The following is a 2,880-nucleotide window of genomic DNA, read 5'->3' as shown; positions in this document are numbered from 1 at the left end:
CCTCCCTTTAAAATATTTAACCAATGCAGATCCTGGAAGGTCTGCTGTTACTAAATTAAAGTGAGATGAAACCTTGGTAACTATGTGTATTTAGGAGTATGGTATTGATGGGATTTAGAAACAGTGCCCCTCAGTGCAGGTTAATGAGCAAAACTCATCAGAAGCCCAAAGTACTGAGATGGTAGGTTTCCGACACTATAGGAGAGGTAACTGATAGATTCAAACTGTTGGGAAGGAAAAAAAAAAAAAAAAAAAAAAGACTCTGCACAGCAGCAGTTAGTCTCCCTCTCCCTGCCACCCTCTTTCTGATCATCCTCTGCTGTCATATCTCAGCCCTCAACTACAGTGTATCTGTACTTTGGGTTCTTAAATTGCCTTTATTGTATGTATCAATCTCTCTGATTGATGGCATGTTAACTGAAATAAAGAAACACATTTCCGTGGTATAAATTGTAGTAGGGATAATGTAATTGATTCGTACATGTATAGCTCTAGGTTATGATCTTTCTGCAGGATCTGGCCTAATCAACATGAACCATTTAAGGCTATTCAAAGGTGTGCTGATTTTAACTCAGAATGATCAATGTTCGTCCCAGTAAATACTGATTCTCTTAAATTTTTCTTTTAAAAGAGCTTTGTATTTCTAGAGTGTGTGTGCTCACCAGAGAGTGAGAGAGAGAGAGAGAAAGAGAAAGCACCCCCTCCCCCAGTGGAGCACTCAAGCTCCTGGCATGTTTCTCAAGCCTTTTGGACCAAGATTCAATCTGTAGTCAGCCATGTGGACCTGGCTCCCTGTGCACAATGCTGTGGGGCCAGACCTTGAATTTGTCTTTCCACCTTATCTCCTGAGTCATCAAAGCCCAATCTCCCAAGTCTTCATTTCCAGAATACCTTACAAATGGTTTTACTGTCTTTTGAACTGATGCATTAAGAGAAGTAAAGAAAGCATTCGACTTAGGACATACTTGAACTGATTTTGAGGGAACCTTAGTATTTATCTCTCCTCGGTGAGGTCTGATTAATCCCTTTGCTGATGAACAGTCCCTTCTATGAATAGACAGGTTCCAACCAAGAGGCCATGGGCCATGGAACGTATTCGAATGGTCATATTTGTTGGCTATTTGTGGTTGGCAAGTGTTCACATACAAATACTCTGACATTTGTCTCTTAAGACATACCAAAATGGGGTAATTTCTCCTTGTTTTATGTACCATGTTCGCTTTGTAACATATGTAAGTACCCTGCTTCTAATTTAGTAGTGCATAGAAGAAGGCAAAATTTAAGCTTTTTGTTCTCTGCTAGGGCACACAACCGGGGAGTATATAAGACAGTAGTATGATCTGTTTTCCTGAGACCAAGGAAACCATTTTGCGTTTCTGCCTGAGAACAGCAAAGCAGTCAGTGGCATTTTATGATGTCATATGATTTGTAAGGGGAAAAAAAATGAAGCGAATAAATATGCATGAGCACTATTAGGCAGTTATCCTGAGGGTGACCCTTTAAGCATTAGTAATGTCCTACTTGTTAAGTGTGCCTTTCCCCGAAGTTAATTTGATAGAGAACATCTTTTCCTGGTCCAGCTCATTAGATAAAGCATTTTAAAGGTTATATTTTCTTTTCTTCTTACAGCCAAGGATTACTGCAAAGTAATATTTCCATATGAGGCACAGAATGATGATGAATTGACAATCAAAGAAGGAGATATAGTCACTCTCATCAATAAGGTAAATACAGCTTCATTCCTGCCTGCTAGACTGTGAACTGCTTTGGGGTGTTGGTTGAATCGGCAGCTTTTGCTTTAGCCCTTGAGACACTTGGTTTTCATAGTCCTGCATGTGAAAGGAAGAATCTTGCCTCTTTCCTTTTGATCAGGCTGAGGCCTGTGTATCCAGGTGAATGATCTCCTTGAGAACAGAATAGATTTCTGTTTGCCTTGGGGCCAGCTGTCGATTTGCATGATCCTACAGAAAACTCTATCCCAGAAGGAATAACCTGGAAGGCGGCCTGGCTGGCTGGAGATGCTGCCCTCAACAGCAGGCTAGCTGCAAAGCTCTGTGTGTCATGAGGTATCCAAGGAGGGCTTTTAAAAGGGTTGGTCATGCCTCACAGGCAGAAAATGCTTAAAGGATGTTTGCTGTTCAGATCAAAGACAGGTAGAGTACCTGAGAGAATTTTGCCTGCCTTGTTTGGGCTAAGAAGGTTGGACGATTTTATCATCATTATAGCCAGAGCCTTGTAAACACATGGAGAGCTATAAAATCTGTGTGAAGTGACGCGGTTTAATAGGCCCTTGTACTGTTTATGCTTTTATGCAGTGGTACTCACCAAGCAGGTAGTTAGTTGAAAAACATTATTTAAGTGATTCCTCAAATATATGGCCTTTTATGATGGCTGAATATGATGAAAAGCTGAACAGTCTTTAAGGTGTGTAAAGTGATTTTATTTTGGTATCCAAGTGAGTGGCAGGAAACATGTAATTCTCTGAGCACAAATGTGACTTTCAAGATCATTGTACAGCACTGGCAAGTATTGGCAGGGTGGAGAATGCAGGGAAGAGGGAGAAAGGTCATGGGGTTAGATGAGGGTAGGCCCAGAGTCTCACTGCTTCCGGCCATTACTGCCTGTCTCCTCCCTCTCAGTAATGCCTGTCAGAGACTGCCTGTGTCTGCCCCACCTGCACCCCATCCCAGGTTTGTCCATGAAGTGATTGGTAGGTACGATTTACTTTCATGGTCAAGTATGATTTCTTCTAAGAAATAGCTTTAGAGATTGTATGTTTTAAGAGCCTAATTCAATATGTTAGGAACTCATGACCACAGGGATTAAGTACCTTGCCAAAGGTCAGGGTTTTTATTTGTTTGTTTGTTTTCATAAGGGAAA

At 41.1% G+C, this 2,880-nt stretch overlaps 1 protein-coding gene across 4 annotated transcripts in view; it reads left to right on the top strand.

Moving 5' to 3' along the window:
- Nucleotides 1–2,880, top strand: part of SH3KBP1 (SH3 domain containing kinase binding protein 1) — a gene marked incomplete at its 5' end in the record, with an annotated part of 236,129 nt that overhangs the window by 122,286 nt on the left and 110,963 nt on the right. For all 4 annotated transcript variants that reach the window (XM_027775482.1, XM_014591386.1, XM_006157986.2 and 1 more), the window contains 1 exon segment: nt 1,630–1,724. In XM_027775482.1, the coding sequence (XP_027631283.1) occupies nt 1,630–1,724 (95 nt within the window).

The sequence above is a fragment of the Tupaia chinensis genome, unplaced genomic scaffold (assembly GCF_000334495.1).
Source record: "Tupaia chinensis unplaced genomic scaffold, TupChi_1.0 Scaffold000567_2, whole genome shotgun sequence".
NCBI classification, from domain to species: domain Eukaryota; kingdom Metazoa; phylum Chordata; class Mammalia; order Scandentia; family Tupaiidae; genus Tupaia; species Tupaia belangeri.
Note: the sequence above shows the minus strand (reverse complement) of the source record. Positions and strands in the feature narration are given on the sequence as shown.